We start from the raw sequence: 21,713 nt of genomic DNA, 5'->3' as shown, positions 1-21,713 counted from the left end.
AAACCGAGTTCGCCATAGCTCAACTAACCCTACAAGATACCCTCTAAGAACGGTTGGTTTCAAAATCGTCCAATGAAGGACGTTCGTTGGACAAATTTGGACGACGTCCAAATAACCGTTCAACGAACGTCCAGCGTTGGACCCGTGTTGAACGATTTTGAAACAATTTTTTGGACGTCTCAGTGGGTACCTGCAGAAATCTGACAGCGCTGCCAAACCAAAACTTACAGAAATCTAGCAGAGCGGTATCTGCCAGAAAATTTGCTCACTGGGTTCCATGGAAGGCATCGACTGAGTCGAATATCTCTCTTTGTTTTTGACAACACTAATAAGTGCGAAAGCGACGCAAGACTCAAAACTACCTAAATTTAAGTTAAAAGAACTTCCCGGTCAGCGTGGCAAGCAGAAAGTTAACAAAAGTTGAGCAAAGCGAAATTGATGCTGGCACAGTTTCTGCGAACATTTTGCGCGATTTGTGCGAGAATTCTGGCAACGAATTCGCTCAAATGCAACAACCGTTTCTGACAGAAGCGGTTAAACCAACCGATGCTGCTCACGTTTATCCAGAATCGAGCCAGAAATGTACGGCCAAGATCTCTGCACGCTTCCTGCCACATCTTTGTCAGAAGTTTTGCTCGATTCGTGCTAAATTCTACCAGGTAGGAATTGCCAGGATATTTGCACAGTTTATGTCCGAGTTATGCCAGGGTTTAGCTCGCCGTGGGCTTGACGGTGAGACTCAGTCTAGAAATCTTTATGCTTAGAGATTTGTATATTGATCTCCATGATTCTGGCAGTCCCTAGAATCGAGTAGCCCAACGGCGCGTGCTTCAGTTAGCGGATAGAAGCTAAGGGATACCCTGACGTCTGGCAGATTGAATTATTTTGTTTTCGACATTCAACTAGATCCAGACGGATGCAGTATCCTAGGGATTTTGGTTCATTATATTTAATCTAAAACAGTCATGTATTTTGCACAACATGTTATATTCAAGTAGATTTTTCAAGTTATTGAGCCCACAGCAATGCAAATATTCAAAATTTGCCTAGTTGTTTTGAAGAACCATCATCCACGCGGAACAAACAGTCAAATAAAGTGGCGAAGTGCCCAAAAATAAGCAATTACACACTCTCGATTGGTGAATGAGAGGTGTAGAGTTGAGTGAGTGATGAGTTTTTTTGATCTTCAAACTTCATGATTATTAGTGATCGGCAAGGGATGGATGGTTTCCACTTTCGAACACAAGAATGACATTGTTAAGTCTGCCGGGCGATGATCCTTATGATCTTGGGCACGGCGATCGATTCATGAGGGGAGAAGATCATTGGACTATCATCTATAAGAGATCACCAGGTGTTATCTCTTAAATCACTCGAATTGTCGCCCTGACTCCTGAAAGTGGTAACACATCACTAACGGACCAGATTCGCGGCGTGTATCTACACTGAAAAAAATCCAAACGTTAAATCTATTTGCCTCAAACCGCTTAAAATTCATATGAAAAAGGAATGCTATTGTTATCACGCGCACACATACCTTCTATGTGTCAACTGTATAAACTATATATGCACACACATAAGTTATATGTGCATATTGTTATAGAATGGGGTTTTATGTGCCTAATAGTTATGAAATGTGAATGTAAGATTAATATTTCTTGTAAATACACACATTAGGTTTATGTGCCAGCAAATAGTGTCTATATGCCTCCGTTAATTGCAAAAATCTATGTGTAAAATCAATAGGCATAACGTTTACTTTTTTTTGAGTGTATGTATACATGTATATACACATCACCATATTATCTTTTTCCACAAACTGTGGTTACATAGACATATTGTTCTATCAATAAATAAAAGTGATTTTCACAATTGGTACGATCATGGTTCGCAGGTTGGTCACTTTTTAGATGGACCGCTCTCGGGTTAAATCTCCACTAGTTTGACCACTAGCCAACTGAAACCATACGAACATTATTAATTCACTTGAAATCCTTCGTTAACAGTTAATTTCATAACAAGATTAAAAAAAGAGCTAGTAAAAAACTTTTATTTATGAACAGCCAACAGTAGTACTATTCGATCTACTTTTTCATCCCATTCTGCAGCGCAATCTTTCGTCGAGCATACACCAAGTCCTTAACCCTACCCCAACCCACACCCTGTTCCTCTCCCATGGCGTTTTGGTGGTCCGCATAGACTATTCTGCCATTACCCCTCCTATCATCGGCCTTGGACAGACTTGCGCTCTCATTGTCCCCACCAAACGCTGCAAAATGAAAATGAGTTATGCCCAGTGATGCCACAAGTACAGATTTATCTAGAATGGTACAGATTTTTGAAGTGTTTCTGGTACAGATTCTGTACGGTACAGATTACAGATTTTTGTGAAAAAGTACAGATTGGTACAGATTTTTTATATGACAGCAAGGTTATGTAATTTAACACTATGATGTATCCCAGTAAATAGCAGGTAAACGTAGAGTTAGGCCGCTGACAGAGTGATGGCGAGGAGATGAAGTGGAGCTAACTGAGCTTGAACTGATAAATAAATAAATAAATAAACTGAAGCTGACATTAGAAAGCGATGTGCGAGAAACCTGCTTCCAGCAAAATCATCCCTTTTCCCCCTTTCAGAGTGAAAACCGAGCGGATCTACTCGGAGTGTCTACGTATACTTTGGCATGCTCCATTTGATTTGCTGCAAGCAGGTTTCTCGCATCGTCATGTATGGTAATGCTCAGCTTCTCGCCGCCATTCTATCAGCGGTATTAGGTTACAAACAAAGTAGCGGCGAGCTGATATTGACATTACCCAGTCAATCTGATCCATAATTCTGACCGGTTTCTTGCAAAATTCCAGTTTAAATAAAACAACCGATTCCGAATTCTGGTCTGGTTTCCTCGAATAAAAAATCAGTATAAGAAAAATGATTTTTTTAAAACAACTTTGTTATTGTTTGGGTACAGAATCCGGTACAGATTTTTCTAGAGAAGAGTACAGATAGAAAAGAATTTTCAACTCCCGGTACAGATTTAATTGTGGCAACACTGCGCAGAATAATCCTAGTGAGCAAATTTTCTGGCAGAGACCGCTCTGCTAAATTGCTGTAAGTCTTGGTTTGGCAGCCCTGTCAGATTTTTGAGCGTATCCTGTCAGGTTAGTTGAGCTGGGGCGAGCTCGGTTTCGCTCGCGTTTTCTGGCAAATTTTGACAGGAACCGAGCTAAACCCTGCGGCATATCATATTTTTCCGTGTATAGTTTTTTTTTTGATTCTGGGTGTTGTCTTGATAGGCCAGATGTAAACAACCGCAGTTTTCCTATGTATGGTTGTCATATTACATAAGATTTATTTTAAAAAAATATCGTTTTTATGTATTACAACGAAATTGTTTTTGAAATGATGTTATATTATGAATATTGGACCTAAAATTTATCGAATGGAACGGAGAATTATATATAGCTTAATGACCCAATTTATTCGTGAAACATACTTACACGAATAGTTTTATGGCGATATCATGAGATACGCTTAAGTTAATTTTCATTTTTGCCTTTCTCATATAGAAAGGTTATGCAATCACTCTGAAAAACGCCAACCTAATCACGGCCCGGAGGGCCGAGTGTCATATCCCATTGGACTCAGTTCGTCTAGATCGGAAAAAGTCTGTATGTGTGTATGTATGTGTGTGTATGTGTGTGTGTATGTATGTGCGTATGTGTCAAATAATGTCACTCATTTTTCTCAAAGATGGCTAGACCGATTTGCCCAAACTTAGTCTCAAATGAAAGGTGCAACCTTCCCATCTGCTATTGAATTTTGGATCGATCGGAATTCTGGTTCCGGAATTACGGGTTTCAGAGTGCAGCCACACAGAAATTTCTCATATAAACTATAGGAAAAATTAAAAATATTGGGTATGGGAATAAGTTTCCGCCCTCTTGAAAGATAGGTCATTATTGATACTACAGCTGTGTTAGCTCAACTACTCTACTTACTGTAGTATCGTAACCAAGATTCAAACAGTCCAAAATGAACTACCTTCTCTAGATGCACCTTGATCTTCATCACCCTGTTATAGGCAATTCATGTCTGTGTGAGTTGCAACATATCGGTAAATGAAAACCTTATTCGTATTCTATCTGGTAACGAGACCACACGGGTTTTACGAGACTGAGCGTGGAGAACATTACATTTTGGCGACGAGGATAGAAATGGCGAACCCGTTTGGTAAGTATGTCACTAATAAAAAGGGGATTTCGGATGTAAATAATTAATCGAGGTAAACGAAAACCAAGAATGCGCACACAAAAAAAAAACAATCGCTTCAATGCAGTAACAAAATGTCCGATTTGACTCTGCGTAATAGCAGGCGAAAAGTGATTGATATGAGACCGTTTGCTTAAATGCAGTGAAATAAAAAAAAATGTGGTGGAAAAATAATCGCTTCAATGCGGGAACTTCCGTGCTCAGAAAATGAGGCAATCAGAAAGGCAGAAATCGATGAAAAAAGTAGTTTTTCAACAAGTAGTATTGGTGTGATTGGTGTGGGAAAAAATCATGCAACGTACATTTAGCACTGGGTGACCTTGAGAAGAAAACAAAGCCAATGCAATGTATATACAAGTCACGCCGATACTGAAACAAGATTGATTTGTTTATCTGTATGGCAAACGCTTATTGATATTGTTACATAGAATACGAGCAATGCAGAAGTACATTGTGCGGAAAAAAGATGTTTTGTTTTGTGATTGTTTGTTAGTTGATGAACTTGAAGCATTTTGTCGCTGAGTAAAGTTGTAACATTTGAATATTCGTCGCACAAAGTGCACTTTCTGAAATTAAAAAACGAGACATTTCAGTTTGTCAAGAAATTCAAATGTTGATGACAACGTTGTTATTATAGTGCTGTTTTGTTTTTCCAGAGATGATTCGATCGCTTGGGCTGCAGCTACAATCGTTTGACTATGCGTCGCACACCGATGATGTCGGCATCGAGTGGCGCAAGTGGTTGAGATCGTTCGAAACGATGACCCGAGCAAGCCGAATCGATGATGAGGACTGGAAGAAGGATTTGCTGCTGCACTACGCGGGTCCGAGTGTTCAGCAGCTATTCGATACATTACCTGAAGTACCAGGAACTGGCATGCGTGGGCCATTGTCAAATATTGAACACTACACACCGAATATGACCAGCTATGAAGAAGCCAGAGCCAAGCTAAACGATTTTTTCCTGCCGAAAGAAAATTCCACTTACGAACGGCATTTACTACGGCAAATGAAACAACGAACTGGTGAAAATATCGACACATTCACCATCAGATTGCGAGTGCAGGCAGAACGTTGTGGTTTCGGTGATAGAGTGGAAGAAAATATCAAGGATCAAATAATCCAGAACTGCCAGTCGGCCGCGCTACGCCGCGATTTGCTTAAACGAGGAGATGCAAGTCTCGATGAGGTGTTGGGCATCGCCAAGATTTTCGAGACTGTCGCTCAACAAGAAAAGTCATTTGGCTGTGGAAGTGAATTGAAGTCTAACGCCAATGATGTCAATAAGATCGAAGCTACATCTTACGAGAAAAGGAAGAAATTCAACGATCCAAAACAGCTTCAATGTCATCGTTGCGGATATTTCGGACACATCGCCAAAGATGACAGATGTCCTGCAAAAGGAAAGCTGTGTAATAAATGTAGTGGCAGAGACCATTTCGCAAAGAAGTGCCGTAGCAAGCAATCGAGGAGCGAACCGAAGAGAATGGATGGAAACCGAAAATTCGGAAGTCAACAAACCGTCGAAACTTCCAATACAGACCGTAAGGACGACGAAACGAACATGGTAAAGCAAATAACCAATGAACATATTGAATACATTTTTAACGTGACGTCATCGGATAGCAACCATGAAATGCTTTGTGAAATTGGTGGCGTTGCTGTATTGGCCGTAATCGACTCCGGTTCCAAGTATAATCTGCTAAGTCAGTCGAATTGGGAAGAATTAAAAGACAAGAAAGTGATTGTATCAAACCAACGAAGAGAAGCACCTATGGTATTCAAAGCTTATGGGGGACAATCCCTGCCGTTGATCGGCGTGTTCACTGCTACGATCAAATTAGGCACCGCGAGCGATTCGGCTGAGTTCTATGTCGTAAAAGGGAATGGCAAAATCTTGATCGGCCGGGATACAGCAATAGCTATGGGTGTTTTGAAGATTGGCATACCTGTCGATAATGTGGAGGCCGACGTTGAATCCAAGAAACTAGGAACAATCAGAGATATTATTGTTGATATCCCGATTAAATCCGATGCTATACCAGTTGTTCAACCATATCGGCGCATACCGGTGGCTTTAGAGAAGATGGTCGATAAGAAGCTTGACGAATTGCTAAACCAGCATGTCATCGAACCTGTGAATGGACCGGCAAAATGGATATCCCCTGTAGTCGTGGTGCCGAAGGGTGACGACGGTGATGTACGCATATGTGTCGACATGCGACGGGCAAACGAAGCTGTGGAAAGAGAAAATCACCCTTTACCAACTTTTGAAGATTTTCTGCCACATTTAACGAAAGCAAAGGTTTTCTCCCGTCTGGACGTGAAGAATGCTTTCCACCAGGTGGGTTGAGCTTCTGGATATTGTCATTGACAGTCATCTACCTGACACTGTTATAATGTATGGAGTACACAACTGAATTTGTTTTCCTTTTTCTTTATATTTTTTTAAGTCTATATTCAGAAAACGGTTTTGTACTTGTACTGTCAATTATTGATCGAATAAAAAAAAAGAGAGAAAAGAAATTTGATTGTCTTTGTATTATTCTAGGTAGAAATATCAAAGAGATCCCGCGAAATAACGACGTTTATCACACGAAAAGGTTTGTTTCGCTATACTAGACTAATGTTTGGTATAAATTGCGCGCCTGAACTATTCCAAAAGATAATGGAACAAGTTCTGAGCGGATGCGAAGGGTGCTTGATTTATATTGACGATGTTATTGTGCACGGATCTGATCAGAATGAGCATGACATGAGATTGGAAAAGGCTCTTCGACGGCTAGATGAGTGGAATGTGGTCCTGAATAAAAGCAAATGTATTTATGGGGTGTCTGAAATTAATGTTTTAGGACACGTTTTGTCAGCGGATGGAATCAAACCAGATGAGGATAAGTTAGAATCCGTTCGTCGTTTCCGAGAACCAAAATCTGGAGAAGAGGTTAGAAGTTTCCTGGGTCTGGTGAATTATCTTAGCAAATTTATTCCCGATCTAGCGACATTGACGCATCCACTACGAGAGTTAACGATCCATAAACGAAAATTTATCTGGGGATTGCAGCAGAAAGCAGCATTTATGAAATTGAAGGAGCACATGGTTTGCCCTACAACACTGGGATATTTCGATGATTCTGATCGTACGCAATTGGTAGCTGATGCTAGCCCGGTTGGTTTGGGAGCGGTCCTAATTCAGATTAAAGAACAAGGCCCAAGGATTATAGCATACGCTAGCAAGAGTTTGTCTGACGTGGAAAGACGTTACGCGCAGATCGAGAAAGAGGCACTAGCCCTCGTGTGGGCGGTTGAACGCTTTCACTTTTATTTGTACGGTCGGTCATTTGAGCTGATAACGGATCATAAGCCGTTAGAGACTATTTTCGGACCAAGATCGAAACCGTGCGCTAGGATTGAAAGGTGGGTGGTTCGATTACAGTCGTATAAAGCCAAAGTTGTTTACCGGCCAGGAAAATCGAACATTGCTGACCCGTTATCACGATTGGCCATTACGGATAATACAACTGGAAAGACTTTTGATGAATACGCAGAACATTATGTAGCTTGGGTAGTTTCGAACGCATTGCCGGTGGCTCTAAAGATAGCAGAGATCGAACAAGCATCCGAAGCTGACAACATTATCCAGTCTGTTCGACCGGGGTTAGAACAAGATGTTTGGTCGGAAGACGCCGCACCATTCAAATTATTTGCTACGGAATTGAGCTTTGCTGATAAAATCTTGTTGCGAGGGACCCGAATAGTGATGCCGGAAGCATTGAGAATGCAAACGTTGGACTTAGCTCACGAAGGCCATCCTGGAATGACTATCATGAAGCAGAGACTGAGAGCAAAGGTGTGGTGGCCGAAATTGGATACGCAGGTTGAGCGATATGTTAGAAACTGTCGGGGATGCATGTTGGTTGCTGCACCACCTGCACCAGAGCCGATGAAGCGAAGAGAATTACCCTCAGGACCATGGCAACATGTGGCCATTGATTTCCTTGGACCACTTCCGTCGGGACACTATTTATTTGTAGTAGTGGATTACTTCAGCCGCTACATAGAAGTAGAGATCATGACGAAGACTGATACCAGCGAGACTATTAAACGTTTAAATTCGATTTTTGCCCGTTTTGGCTTACCGTTGTCCATCACTGCTGATAACGGTCCTCAGTTTTCCAGTGAAGAATTTCGAAAGTTTTGTGATATTAACAATATAAAACTTATTAGCACGACACCGTATTGGCCTCAGCAAAATGGAGAGGTCGAACGACAAAACCGATCTCTTGTGAAGAGACTGACAATCAGTCAAGCAACAAAGACTGATTGGGTTGAAGATTTGAACAAATATTTACTTATGTATCGGTCATCGCCACATTCAACTACAAAAAAAACTCCGTCGGAAATGCTTCTCGGCTACAACATACGCGATCGGCTTCCATCTATCTTTCATCCGAAAGATGAGGATGAGGAAACGATCGATCGAGACAAGGACGCGAAGGAGAAAGGAAAGTTGTACGCTGACGAACGACGAAATGCTAAGCCAAATTCTATTTGTGAAGGTGACGACGTCCTGATGAAAAAAATGATAAAAACAAATAAACTTGCGCCAAATTTTGATCCTAAGATTTTCAAAGTATTAAAAAGGAAAGGCGGAGACGTCATAGTATCTTCAGAAGAATCAGGCGTTAAATACCGTAGACATGTTTCTCATTTACAGCGAATCCCTAATGACTGTGATGCAAATTCAACGTTGAATCAAAGGAAAGATTTATCAACTTCCGAGGAATTAAATGATTCAGTGAGCAATAAGGACCACAGATGTGCTAGAGACTCGATCGAGAAACAATCTTCTGGAACTAAGCGAGTTATCCGGAAACCCGACTATATGCGAGATTATGTGCAATCGGTACAGACTGTTTCAAAATAAGCAGAACATTAAGAAAAATAAAATAAAATTGAAAAAAAATAGAAAGTGAATGTAGTATCGTAACCAAGATTCAAACAGTCCAAAATGAACTACCTTCTCTAGATGCACCTTGATCTTCATCACCCTGTTATAGGCAATTCATGTCTGTGTGAGTTGCAACATATCGGTAAATGAAAACCTTATTCGTATTCTATCTGGTAACGAGACCACACGGGTTTTACGAGACTGAGCGTGGAGAACATTACACTTACCATTTCTAATTGTATGTGTAAGGTCTCGATTGCACTAGTTAATATTCGCTTCGAGTGTGAACATCCTTTTTAATGTAGCGTCAAAAATGTCAACGTTCGTTCCGAAAAAGCAGCATTTGCGGGAAGTTTTGCTGCATTATTACATTTCAAAGAAAAGTGCAGCTGAAACGTACCGCATATTAAGGAATATTTACGGTGATCATGCTCCATCTAATACAAGCTGTAAAGAGTGGTTTCGACGATTCCAAAGCGGTGATTATGACGTCGGTGACAAAGAACGTGAAGGAAAACCCAAAAAGTTTGAAGATGCACAACTACAACATATACTTTATGAAGATTCATGTGGGACTCTGGATGAGCTATCCAATGAGTTGAATGGTGACAGATCGACCGTCGGTAAACGTTTGCACGCAATGGGAATGGTGCAAAAAATAGGCAATTGGGTACCACATCAATTGAAGGAGAGGGATATCGAGAGACGTTTGGTGATGTGCGAGATGCTCCTTGAGCGCCAGAAAAGAAAAGATTTTCTGCATCGCATTATCACTGGCGATGAAAAATGGATCTACTACGATAACCCGAAGCGACGAAAATGTTGGGGGCTGCCAGGTGAACCGGGTCCATTCACGCCAAAAAAAAATCATGCTTCCAAGGTTTTGTTGTGCATCTGGTGAGATCAGAGTGGTGTAATTTATTACGAACTCCTTAAACCATCCGAAACAATCACTGGCGATCGTTACAGACTGCAGCTAATACGATTAAATCGTGCTTTGAAAGAAAAACGACCGGATTGGACTGCTCGACATGATAAACTAATTTTGCTGCATGATAACGCTAGGCCACACGTTGCAAAATCTGTCAAAAATATTTGGAAGGGGTGAATTGGGAAATCTTGCCCCACCCGCCGTATTCCCCAGACATAGCGCCATCAGATTACCATCTTTTTCGATCGATGCAATCAGCCCTGATTGGAGAAAAGTTCACTTCTTACGAAAGTATCGAAAAATGGCTCAACGAATGGATCGAGTCGAAAAACCCTGACTTCTTTCTTCGAGGAATCCGTATGCTGCCTGAAAGATGGGGAAAAGTTGTCGCTTCGAATGGTACATACTTCACATAATATTATTTTGTATTTCATGTTTTAAATAAATATTATTTTCGTGTAAAGAAGGACTGAAACTTATTCCCATACCCAATAGAATTTTTATTTTTGATGCTAAATGTGTTCAAGGTGCATGAAACGTCGAGATTTGATGCAAACTCGAAAAAAAATTGACGACGATTCACTTTTTTGGATGTTGGCACATTTTTGCCTTTCTCATATAGAAAGGTTATGCAATCACTCTGAAAAACGTCAACCTAATCCCGACGTTTTTCAGAGTGATAATTTTTTTCGACTCGCATAAGGTTTCTGGATTTTAACAGGGGCGTAGTTGATGGTTTACGGAGAGGGGTTACACCCCCCTCTACTGTTCACTCCCCTCCTTTAAAAATCTCCTTAAATCACCCCTCAGACCACCACCCCATCCAGCCCTTATACCCCTCTCTTTCAACCCCATCATTTTTAAACCACCACTATATCACAAAGCATACCAATTTAAGCTGGGGAGTCGTTCGTTCATGGGACTTTCGCCCTCCTTACATACCCAGCCCCGCATGACAAAATGAGTTAGCAAGCAGATAACATTGATCTAATGCTGATTACGCTAATGGAGTATAATATTTTTTTGTTTCAAGTGTTTTACCGTCGACACGTAGCTCATCAAGTTCGTGGCTGGCATCCCGAATAGAAATGTACAGTAACAAAACCATGATTTTCACTGTGACAGTACAGTAATTTTACAATAATTTACAGTAAGTTTTAGTGTTATGCTACAATACAAAAACAATAAACTTTAACGTTTTTACAGTAAATTTCAATGTAAAATAGACTTTTACAGTGAAAAAGGGGGGTGGTTATGTATCTTAACATTAATAAAATCAATTTTTCTCCATACATTTTTTTCTCGAAAACAGTAAAACTTATTGTGAATGCACTGTATCAGTTTTTTGCTGTACAGTGAAATACATTGTTACATGAAATTTTATTGTAAATCTACTGTGAGAACTTGGTATCGAACAATGTTGAAACAGTAATAACTATAATATTTATTGTTTTATGATTGTTTGTAGGGTAAATGCTATTGTAAAATTCTATCCGGGATGCCATTGTGTATAAGTGCAAAGTGTACTAAGAATGTAATGGACATTTCCACAATTATGTTGAACATAAAAAGCCTCCGTGCCATAGTTTAGAGAAATTAGACAGGCACAATTGCACCGCTAGGTGGATTAAAACAGGTTTTTTTCTTTTATTATCGCTGGTCAAGGGATACGAAACGTTTTTTTTTCGAATTCTCCAATTTTACTATACACTAAAAAATGATATTGTTTCACTTCTCTTATTCCAGCTGCGTTCATATAACCGACATCGGCGTTGGCTACATCTCGACAATGCTGTCATTGTCGGCGCTGTTTCTGCGGTGGTGTACGCAAATTCGCGACTTCGGCCTGCAACACTTGTGTTCGATGCGCAACCTCCAGGTGCTCTCGCTTGCCGGGTGCCCCTTGCTCACCTCTTCCGGTCTATCGAGCCTGATCCAGCTGCGACACCTGCAAGAGCTGGAACTTACAAACTGTCCGGGGGCGTCCCATGAGCTTTTTGACTATCTAAGAGAACACTTACCGCGCTGTTTGCTGATTGAATAATTCGCAATGGTTTACTACTTTTTATTTGTGTTCTTTAAATTATACATCTTCTAAACAGCTCTCTGTAGAAGTTTAATACCTATTAAACAAATAAATCGATCGGAAAAACTAGCTTTAAGTTACTCTACGTGAAGCAAAAAGAAATAAACACAAGAGATGAATACAGCATGTGATTGGATAAGTTAAGCTGGTGGACTATGTAAGTATTAGACTAGGGAAAAATAGCTCAAACATTACATTTTCTTCGATGTGATGTTACCGGATAATTTTGCTACAAGATTCAAACTGTATAAGAAAAATATCCAAGCCAATCCAAATCTGTGCTCAGGTTGCAAATACTGCGTTTGTATAAAAACCGCGGGGAACTATGATACATATTTGACTCAACATTTGACGCTTGCTGTCAAATTTCGCTGTTCCGTTTGATTTTAATAACCTTTCCTCCCCGGTTTAACTGGCTGGAAGCAGTTGGAGTTAGAAAAACTCTAGAAAGAAAACTGCGGAGACTCCATTTTGGATCGATTGGATTCGCGTTTAGCTGTCAAAAAACGAATCCAATCGAACATTAGGTTTGTTCCAGTACACGGAAGTCACTCCGGAGTAAACAGGAGCAAAAAATCTTTGCTCCTTTTTACTCCGGTTTGCTACCAGAAGAAGAAAAAAGAGAAGAAGAGAGTACAGGAACGATTTTCTCCGGAGTACTTCCAGTTTCTCCTGGTACTGGAACAGACCTATTGCCTATCCTTATAACATTGGACGTGTTGCCATACAATGCCGGGGCATACGTTGCCAAAAATGCTGTTTTTCTCTCCGCAGTTCTCTTACTGGAGTTTTTCTAGTTGGAGTATATACTGACTCCATTCAAGATTCCGAATGGTTTGACCTAACAACGCTGAATCCCTCTGGATAAAGACTCGACACGTCAATCGTTTGTTTACCATTTATCTGTCAGTGTCATTCCAATCGAGCACGAGACCTGTCAATGGCCCTCGTTCCAGAAAGATTCAAAGCGATTTTCTTCGGATTGACTGCTTTTGACAGGTCTCGTGCTCGATTGGAATGACACTTACAGATAAATAATAAGAATAAGATAGAGATGGCGAGTGTTTATCTAGAGGGATTCAGCGTCTTTAGTTTGACCCTGTTTGACCGGGTCGTCATACGACGTCTTTTTGTGCACACATACGAAAAACTAACTTAAATTCAGTTATTTTGGCTCAATATCGGGGTATCGTGGAATAAAGGTATAAAATTAGAAAACTGTTGAAGGTAATTTCCCTTTAATCACGGCAAAAATCGCAACTCATTGATAGGTTTTTTATACTCAACCTTGAGTTATACTTCACTTTAAGTAGAATTCACCTAATTTTGAGTATTCCTCAAACCAAGATGTATTATAGTATAGGTGTTCACATTCGTCATGTTTGTGTGTTTTGGTTTGCTGCTAGTGAAATTAATCATGGAGTCCGGGGTCGCAGAACACACCATCAACAAACCGACTAATAGACTTATCCAGCTGCGTTGGTATTGTGCCGTTTTGACGTTTAAATTGGGAGGAAAGCAAATCATTTGCACTGCGAATTGGGAGGAAAACAAACCGCTTGTGGGCTTAAGGGGAGGGCGGTTGTATAAAAATGCGAGATCTCAGTGTGCGTTTTTTAAACGTCAGATATCTCAATCGAAACGAAGCTTCTAAGCACATGGTTAACATTGGTATGGCTTCCGGAACCGCGAAAGGGAAAATAAATAACCAATCAGAAGAAAGTAGGGGACCACGTGCTATTGTTTTCTCCTTCATTTCTTTTTGTTTGTTCGAAACAAGTGACAACCGACGCACCCATAAAAAAATCGTTAAACCAGAGATGCCAGATTTGCAGTCAAGTCTGCAAATTCGCAGACTTTTAATTTAAGCTGCAGAGTTTTTCGATGACGCAGATATTTGCAGATTTTTTAGTTTGGTTGCAGATATTTGCAGATTTTTTAGTTTGGTTGCAGATATTTACAGATTTTTGAATATAAAGGCTTTTGGTTACACTAGCTTTCCTGATATTTTTTGTTCTTCCCAGGCTTTTAAAATTATTATTGCAGATATTTGAAAAAAGTACCTGGCATCTCTGCGTTAAACACGGGTCCAACGATGGACGTTTGTCGAACGATTATTTGGATGTCGTCCAACGAACATCCTTCATTGGACAATATTGAAACCAACCGTTCTTGCTCTGTTGCATGTTCAGTAGTGTTTCAGTTTTAATTTCGACAGTTCTATAATATAAAACAGAAAATTTTAAATCTGGAACTTGTTGTCCCCAGCAGCAGTTTTAGCGGGTGACCTATTCAGTTTAAAATTCATGTCTCGCTATGCCTTCAGCTTTACTGCCAGGTATATGGCACCCCTATCCCATTTGTATTGAACTGACATAAGTCAACATCTCAGCGGGCACACAAAATATGGGCCCCACTGACAGTTCAAATTGTTCTGCTCGTTTTGCTCGAAGCTCGATCTTCACTAGTCAGGCATGGTACGGCATGACTCAATCTTTAGTTGTTTGTTAGAAAGCGAAAATATAGGACCGCTAATTGATGAAAAGTTGTTTTGGAAATGTCGGTGAATAACAAAAACTTTACACCATGATGCATCAATAAATTAAACGAACTCGACTGTCACAAAGTTGTGTCGAATGGAATCGATTCTGTTCATTGCGGATCGACCTTAACGTGACGTTTTAGATGTTGGCTCTGAAATCATGGCGGCGTAGCAGATATCTCCCGGTCAAACCATTCGGAATTTGATTCGAAATCCTGAATGAAGTCAGTATGGATTCCAAATCAAATGCAACAACCGATTCTGAGTTGGAATCGGTTGTTGCATTTGATTTGGAATCCATAATGACTCCATTCAGAAATCCGAACCGGTCCCGGAATGAGTTTAACTGGGCTGGTTACTGCATTCAAATTTATTTTTCCCCAGTCCATCGGCCGGGAAGTGTCTGTGCTGAAACCCGTGGCGTGGCAAGCAGAAAGTTAGCAAAAGTTGAGCAAAGCGAGATTGATGCTGGCAGAGCTTCTGCGAGCATTTTGCGCGATTTGTGCATGTAGTTAAAACACAGTTCTAAACGTGTTTTAAAAGCATTAACAAATAGAACGGCGTCGTATAACAGTTTTAAATTTTGAAACAAAACTGTTCGAAATTATTAAACAAAACGCTCTGCTGGGAATGTGAATGTTTCAGTTCCAGTTCTACTTCGAAACTCCTATATAAACCCTCTAAGAACGGTTGGTTTCAAAAACGTCCAATGAAGGACGTTCGTTGGACCAATTAGGACATCGTCCAAATAACCGTTCAACGAATGTCTATCGTTGGACCCGTGTTGAACGATTTTGAAACAATTTTTTGGACGTCTCAGTGGGAAATAAAACACTCCTGAACATGTCTTAGGGCATGTTCAGGAGTATTTCATCTCTAGATTCATAATTTTGACAGTTCTATAATATAAAACTGAAAACTAGAACTTGCTGTCCCCAGCAGCAGTTTTCGCGGGTGTTCCATTCAGTTTAAAATTTATGTCTCGCGATGCCTTTAGCGTTGCTGCATTCAAATTTATTTTTCCCCGGTCTATCGGGTCTAAGCGTCTGTGCTGAGTACTCTCCATTTATTTAAAACGCTTATACACAGGTTTTTAAAAGAATTTTGTTCTAGCCTAAGGGCATGTTCAGGAGTGTTTGATTTTATATAGGAGTTTCAAAGTAGGACTGGATCTGAAACATTCACATCCCCAGCAGAGCGTTTTGTTTTATTATTCCGAACAATTTTGTTTCAAAATTTAAACCTGTTATACAACGCCGTTCTATTTGTTGCTGATTTTAAAACACGTTTAGAACTGTGTTTTAAATACATGCAAAGTTTTCAGCAGAGACACTTAGAACCGATAGACTGGGGAAAAATAAATTTGAATGCAGTAACGCTGAAGGCATGGCGAGACATCAATTTTAAACTGAATAGAATACCCGCTAAAACTGCTGCTGGCAGGGTGGCCAGAACTACCGATTTATCGGTAGTCCTACCGATTTTGGACTTCCCTACCGATTCACAGACGACCAAGGCAAAACTACCGATATTTCGTTATTCCTACCGAAAAGTACCGATTTTTATTAATTTTGGACACATCCTACTCAACATTCATTTTTTGTTGGATTTGGTCTGAGATCTGTGTTGTCAGTATTTTACAATTCTATGTCAATACTACGTGTTTGGGACAACAACCCTGCCTACCGATAACTACCGATAAACTTTTAGTGACCCTACCGATATTAAGGAATTCTATCTGGCCACCCTGGCTGCTGGGGACAGAAAGTTCCAGTTTTAAAATTTCCAGTTTTATATTATAGAACTGTCAAAATTATAAATCTGAAACTGACACTCTCCTGAACATGCTCTAAGTGTTTTAAAATCAGCAACAAATGGAACGCTGTCGTATAACAGTTTTAAATTTTAAAACAATACTGTTCGAAATTATAAAACAAAACGCGGATGTGAATGTTTCAGCTCCAGTTGTATTTTGAAACTCCTATACAAAATAAAACGCTCCTGAACATGCCCTTAGGCTAGAACAAAATTCTTTTAAAAACCTGTGTATAAACGTTCAAATTGACAAACGTTGGAAATCAGTATTGCACTGTACACAACTGTTTGCATCACGTCTTGTTTTATTCGGATGTTTACCGGAAAAAATGTATATGTACGTTCTTTGTGATCCTACCAATACCTCCATACTGCCGTGATACGCATAACAGTCCCACCTGCATAGAAAACCCATAGCAAATGGGACTGTTATGCGGATCACGGCAGCATAGCCAGAATAAAATTTATTGAGTAATTGAATCTGAGTTAGCCATTCGATGAACCTCTATGTAAAGAACACACCTGTAAAATTTTCAAACTCCCTTCTAAAGTACAATCGAACCCCGTAATACATGGCCAATGAGACATGCGAAAAATAATAAATTCTGTAATTCGTGGTTAATCTCTCTTGGGTAAATCTATGTTACAATGTCCGTCAGCCGACTATTCAAGCGAGTAATATGTATATTTGATAAAACTTGTGAATCTGTACTATAATTTAATGAAACAGATTTTGCTTCGCATATCTCGTTCAGAAATTTCATGGAACCGACCAGGTGTATTATTCCGCAGACGAATATATGCGACAAACGATGTGTAGATATTAGATACCTTTGTACAACATGAACTAATTCGTTTAACTAAGGAAAAAATACAGTGCAATTTGAGTGAAGATGAAGAAAATACGAATTTGTAAGCTAGTCTTAAAAAGTAATCTTGTTTTTGTGTGATGACACAAAAGTTTATCAAAAAAAAACAACAAAACTAGTAATATTTAAAATTAGGTAAAATATTAAAATAAACCAAAACTTGTTACAATTAATTGTGAAATGTTGACGCAGAAATCAATGGCAAACGAAAGCTGTACATATTTTAACCTGTAAGCGCCAGTTGTTGAACGTATTGTGAAGCTCTATATTAAACCAACACAAAAGAAGAAAACTTAAAAAGTCCTAAACGATTTTCTTACTAGAAAACCTGCAAACCTTGAGTATATTAGAGAAATCAAAAAAAAAAGAATAAGAAGAGCACTAGTTACTATATACCTTATAGTCAGCGAAACCAAATTGTAAATTAGTAGCGAACGCATAATCTTACTTCGTACCAAAGTTACAACTATGAAAGACCGCCCAAGTCTGACTGATTCTTCGAGCCTCTTAGAAACTTTGTCATCGTCATTTTGAGATTGTTCAGTTTCTCACCGTTTGCCCAAAACCAAGTCAAGCTGTAACCTGTAGTGTTATCGAAAAGCTTCTTTAACCACCTTCAAACTGGTGGTTGCTCCCCCTCTCATCAAATCGAAAATACCATGATAAATCGACGAGAAGCGGTCGATTGCTCTCACGCCATTTTTGCTATTGAAAACGTTTTTAGGAAAAGAGAAAGCAAGTAAAATGTAAGAATTTCCAGAAAGTGTTATAAATAGCACTATATTACAGTAACTATCACATAATAAAGTAACAAAATTATAAAAGGAGATTAGTCCAAATGTCTTTTCACTAATCCTCGTCCATTTCCTCTTCTTCTGCTTCCTGTTCTTCATCGCCCTCTTCTAGGGATTGTGTGACCCACCAGGAAAGTAATCCCAGACCAGACTCATTAATGGCTGCAACAATTCTGTAAGGAGTCTTGCTCGTATCTGTTGTCGTACTGTTAGTACTAAGCGTTTCCTGATCAGGTGGACCAATCGGTGAACTCTCTTCGAAAACTTCACCAGAAACGCGAAACTTTATGTTTTCGCCAATATCCATGTAGAGATCATGTTTTTTTCCATCTTCTAGTGGATATTCCCACACCCAGGCCTGTTCGGCTTCTTCGAAACGGGATGGATGCTGTAGAGCCGACGGTGGAACCAAAATGTCATCAAAAAACCCCAACGTAACGTGCACTCCTTCCCGACTGCAGCTACGGATTTTACCAGTTATCACATCGCCGATCATGGGCCGAAAGACTATGTACCGGAAATTCACCTCTGTGTGCGAAGCCCCATCACCAGGGAGGATTATTGAGTCACCAAGCTTTACAATGTCCTTGAGTGCTATGCACAGACCAACATTCAGAAGAACCTGCCGATAGAAATAAAATCTTTGTATTATGTATTAATTATTTTATATCTATTTTACCTTGTTAGCTAGCTTTCTATCAACTTCATCTTTGATTGCTTCCGGTAGTTTCAGGTTGAACAACTCCGGGGCGATTCTCACTGTATCTTTAAGTTCTGCCAGGACAAACATTCCACACGGATAATCTGTAGCCTCCCTTGGAAACCACACAATTTTAGAGAAAATTTTCAATAGGACGTAAGTAACAATGAGAGATTCTCTTTGGGGTCTTTCTCTTCTGTTCATTACTCGGCCATTTAAACATTTACTACTCTACTCTTTGCATAATATTCTAGTAAAAACCATCGGCCTTCGATATGTACTGGAAAATTAGTGCAAAGTGTTGTAATGACGTCGTAATAAACGAAAGAGAAAGTAACCAAAGAGAGGCTCTCAATATTACTTACGTCCTATTGAAAATTTTCTCTAGAATTAGGCAATCCATCAGACGTTCGTTTGACAATAGGCGTGTTTCGGAATTCAACATTGCTCAACAATTGGTCATCGATGACCAAATTGTTGAGTTAAACATGGCCGCCGCGATTTTTTTCGGTGAGCAAAAGAGAAAGTTTTGCTCTGTTGTGATACAAAACTTCGGATGCAACATTGCACGTTGGAGAGCTGCGACACCCATTCCCCTCTCGCTGCTGAGCAGCAAAGAGAAACTAAAATAAGCTGGTACCAGTGATGCCACATTCTATATTATTTACCGGGAATAAAAAAAATCTCACTGCTTTTTCAGAAAATTTGTACGGAAATTTACAGCAATAAGTTAATGCAAACGTTTTGCTAGTTGAATAATATTTGGTTAATTTGGGTGTTTTATACATCAACCTTTCCAATCTCGCTTTATTTTTCCGTCAATAATAAATAAAAAACACTGAGTTCTTAGTGCAAAAATCATTTGTTCTATTGTTAAGGTTTCAATAATAAGTTCATTCGCCAGTAAATCATTTGTTTGGAGTAGTCAAATTACAAAATATATTTGTATTACACACCAAAGAAAAACAGTTTCCGTAAATTTATATATCCTATATACACTTTCTCAATATTACTAGGTATTAGAAATGTCAAATAAAACTATTGTTTTACCATTTTATCTCCAAAAATATCTACCATGCTGTAGTTTCCTTAGACATCATTTTAATCTGTACCTATACAATTCAAATAATCTGCAGCTTTATAGAAACATCTGTACTTTTGGTTGCACTGCGCGGTACGCATACAGATCTGTCAATCGCGCTTCTCATTCGTTCTTGAAATGATGGTGGGGGCATGCAGTCGGCTGAAATAAATTCCCATTCTCACAACATGTGGTCGGCACCCAGCATGCTATCTCTTTCGCTTCTTTTACCTGTTGTATAAGCTTCTTTCAAGAATGCGTGTACCACCGTCAACGAAGCTTTGGCGTCAGTGTGCTCTTGGACTCGCATCTGGTAGGATGGTTGTTAATTGATGCGCGCAGTTGCATGATAAATAGGGCATTCAAGTTTTCATTGCGCTCAAATACAGTTTTTCACTATTCTCGGGTTATTTTTGCTATTATCAGTTTCTCGGTTATGGTTTGGCCGATTATCACAAATGCCTCAAAGTAAAGGTATGTTTTCCTGCTACAAAATTTCATACGGATCCGTTGTATGGTTCCGGAAATATAAACTGTTAATCGTCCGGTCACATGAAATTCCCATAGAAGAAGGTACTAAAAAATTCTAAGAAATCGAATTTGAATTTGGGATGACAAATAACTTTAAAATGCATGAAACATCGAGATTTTAACCAAACCATTTTTGGTGTTTAGATCATATGGGCATCCTTCCTATACATTGTACGAACATTATCCTGTTTCTCCTACCAGCTGATCAAGACGACCAAACTCAAACCGCTGATTACTGGTTCAAGTTATCGATTTGATCGGTCTTTTCTTTTACAAAATTTTAGAACTCGAATATTGATTTCTTGTATATAGTTGTCATGTCATGTATATGAAAATGTATTACACTCAGATTTTTTTTACGCGGGGGATACGTACCGCGTTAATTGGAAAATCCGCGTAAAAAGCCGCGTTAATTCGAAAATCCTCGTAAAAACCGCGTTAATTCGAAAGTTCGCCTAAAAAACTCTCAACACAAGACTTAGAATATCTTTAAAAGTTTGTTTTTTTTGCACGGATTTCGCAATTAATACGGTTTTTGCAAAAATAAGTTTTGAATGCAAAAGACAGGCTTTTTTCCTACAAAAATGCTGAGTTCTTTTAAATCCAAAGAACTTAGAAGAATTTTGGCAGTTTTTTTGCGCGGATTTCGCAATTATCTCGATTTTTGCAAAAAAAAAATATGCCTAGTCCTTTTGAATGCAACAGACTTAGAAGATTTTCGGAAAGATGGAAGAGACGGGTCTGGACTCCTTATATCCCGCCCTCAACAATATGGGTATTTTCTGAATGGTCTTGACGAGTAGGTGCCAGAAATTGATTTTTGGTGTCATTTTGAAATCCAAGATGGCGACTTCCGGTTTAGCGAAATTCTCTACAACCCATGCAATATGGGTATTGTCGGAATAGTCTTGACGAGTAGGTGCCAGAAATGTATGTTTGACGGCATTTTGAAATCCAAAAGGGCGACTTTCGGTTTGGCGAAATTCGTTATAACCCAATAAATATGTGTATTTTCGGAATGGTCTTGAAGAGTAGGTGCCAGAAATTGATATTTGACGCTATTATGAAATCCAAGATGGCAACTTCCGGTTTAGCGAAATTCGCTGTAACCCAATCAATATAGGTATTTTCGGAAAGGTGTTAACG

At 39.4% G+C, this 21,713-nt stretch overlaps 2 protein-coding genes across 3 annotated transcripts in view; one reads left to right on the top strand and one right to left on the bottom strand.

Moving 5' to 3' along the window:
• The window catches only part of LOC131689625 (F-box/LRR-repeat protein 16), a 171,842-nt gene extending 159,247 nt beyond the window's left edge, over window positions 1-12,595 (top strand). For both annotated transcript variants that reach the window (XM_058974854.1, XM_058974855.1), the window contains exon 6: window positions 11,896-12,595. In XM_058974854.1, coding sequence (XP_058830837.1) covers window positions 11,896-12,193 — 298 coding nt within the window. In that variant the 3' untranslated portion in view covers window positions 12,194-12,595. The remainder of the gene's footprint in view (window positions 1-11,895) is intronic.
• Window positions 12,596-18,214: 5,619 nt separating this feature from the next.
• Window positions 18,215-19,252, bottom strand: LOC131689626 (DNA-directed RNA polymerase III subunit RPC8). The gene is made up of 2 exons (XM_058974856.1): window positions 18,935-19,252; window positions 18,215-18,877 (listed from the first exon to the last, which is right to left on the bottom strand). Exons 1-2 carry the CDS (start codon window positions 19,157-19,159, stop codon window positions 18,311-18,313), a joined length of 792 nt encoding a protein of 263 aa, XP_058830839.1. The 5' UTR covers window positions 19,160-19,252; the 3' UTR covers window positions 18,215-18,310.
• Between the last annotated feature and the right edge of the window lie 2,461 nt (window positions 19,253-21,713).

This window comes from Topomyia yanbarensis, chromosome 3 (genome assembly GCF_030247195.1).
Source record: "Topomyia yanbarensis strain Yona2022 chromosome 3, ASM3024719v1, whole genome shotgun sequence".
Taxonomy (NCBI): domain Eukaryota; kingdom Metazoa; phylum Arthropoda; class Insecta; order Diptera; family Culicidae; genus Topomyia; species Topomyia yanbarensis.
The sequence above is the reverse complement of the archived record's forward strand: the minus strand, read 5'-3'. Positions and strand labels throughout refer to the sequence as shown.

Bases quoted from the DNA above. Each gene is read 5' to 3' on its own strand.
- LOC131689626 (XM_058974856.1), bottom strand. From the start codon at position 19,159: ATGAACAGAAGAGAAAGACCCCAAAGAGAATCTCTCATTGTTACTTAC. The intron at 18,878-18,934 runs GTAAAATAGATA...TTCTATCGGCAG, and splicing joins ATAGAAAGCTAGCTAACAAG to GTTCTTCTGAATGTTGGTCT.